Genomic DNA, 1604 nt, shown 5'->3' with positions numbered 1-1604 from the left:
AGATAGAAGCACCAACAGATAAATGTGTTTCAGCTCATGCTTTCAATCTGTTGCTGCAAACTTAAAGGTTGTTTTGATCACAGAACTTCCACACTGTTAAATCATACTCTGCCAGGTAGAAACTATGATTAGTYAGAAAGGGAACGTGAACAAATACCTGTTGTTAACTCYGRACACRTACATGCAKCAGCTGTTTTTGTTTTGGTGCAGAAACATTGAGGAYGTGCAGCGAGTTCCCCTCAGTMTTCTTTTCTGTTTAAATTATCCCACACTTTTCATAGTTTCTGTCRTTTTCTGAGCGCCTCGTTTCAGGACTCTTTGTCTCCTTCCATTGCTAAAAATAGTACTTAGCATAACACGTGTCAATAGTGTAACCGCTAGCAGAAGCGCTAACGTCGTAGCATTGTGTAACTCAAATAACATTCTGGCCGGCAAAAGTGCGTTGGATTTTTAGTAATCGAGTTACTCAAATTATTCGAGGAATCGTTTCAGCCCTAGTTGCAGGACCAAACTGCAAAAGGATTATTCCTGAAAACGGCTGATGAGCCAGTCGTCATCGTGGATCAGAAAATTCTGTGTATAAATACAAACTCTGTGTGTTACACTATTTATTTATCCTCCAGTAAGGCTGAATCCGTTCCTGGTAAATGTACTTTTGGCACAACTTTGCGCATCTTTTATTTAACTGCATCCATGTGGGTGTAATTGTTAATCATGTGCGTCTGGTGTGAACAATGATCATTTTCACATCATGAACAGTTTCTCAGAATCACATCTAAGTGTCTCCAGTGGAACCAGAAACGTGTACGCCAGCCCTGGAGTTGGCCTGGGCTGCGCACATTTCCACGTTCATTTCAGTTCTGATACATCTGGAGTTTTACGCATGAAATGGTGACGCAAAGTTTTTGTGCGTACGCACCATTGAAACACGAGGCTCCAGGTCCAATATTGTTCAGAAGCATAAAATGTGATAAAAACTAACTTTATTGAAGTTTCAGAAATCAAAGGTTTCATCAATCCAAAACTTTTTTTTTTAAATTCTTGTATAAATACAGGTTAATCTAGTCCAAGTTTTTAGTTTTTAAACTACAGCAGATTAAAGATGCTCAAGGTAGTGAAAAATTAGGTGGAATCACCTTTTAGCCATTTTCTAGAGACTAACTTCAGCTTCGTGGAAACTAATTTATCAAAAAGGAAAGTTTGAAGTCTCAAAGTAGAAGAAAGAAAGAAAAGATTTCTCTTCAGCTCTGAGTTTTTGAGTCTTTTGTTTGTTTCTGAAGTTAAAAACCAACAAGATCCTGACTGTCTGAACATTTCTGTTTCATATTTAATCTCCTTGTTTTGTCTTTTTGTCCTTTCAGACCTCCAACAGGAACCGGTCCACAAGAAGCTCTGCAAGCAGGAGAGGAACTCCAGCCTGGACCAGGAGGGACCAGAGCCTCCACAATTTAAAGACCACGAGGAACCAGAACCTCCACAGTTTGAGGACCAAGAGGAACCAGAACTTCCACAGTTTGAGGACCAAGAGGAACCAGAACTTCCACAGTTTGAGGACCAAGAGGAACCAGAACTTCCACAGTTTGAAGACCAAGAGCACAGTTTGA

The 1604-nt window shown here is 40.0% G+C and overlaps 2 protein-coding genes across 2 annotated transcripts in view; both read left to right on the top strand.

Annotated features, from left to right (window-relative positions):
• The window catches only part of LOC106531507 (zinc finger protein 2), a 21203-nt gene that overhangs the window by 2651 nt on the left and 16948 nt on the right, over positions 1-1604 (top strand). The window contains exon 2 of the mRNA XM_014027386.1: positions 1362-1565. Within this exon, the coding sequence (XP_013882840.1) occupies positions 1362-1565 (204 nt within the window). The remainder of the gene's footprint in view (positions 1-1361; positions 1566-1604) is intronic.
• The window catches only part of LOC106531509 (gastrula zinc finger protein XlCGF17.1), a 16187-nt gene that overhangs the window by 12070 nt on the left and 2513 nt on the right, over positions 1-1604 (top strand). The gene's annotated exons all lie outside the window — the stretch shown is intronic.

Source organism: Austrofundulus limnaeus, unplaced genomic scaffold (genome assembly GCF_001266775.1).
Source record: "Austrofundulus limnaeus strain Quisiro unplaced genomic scaffold, Austrofundulus_limnaeus-1.0 Scaffold645, whole genome shotgun sequence".
Taxonomy (NCBI): Eukaryota; Metazoa; Chordata; class Actinopteri; order Cyprinodontiformes; family Rivulidae; genus Austrofundulus; species Austrofundulus limnaeus.
Note: the sequence above shows the minus strand (reverse complement) of the source record. Positions and strands in the feature narration are given on the sequence as shown.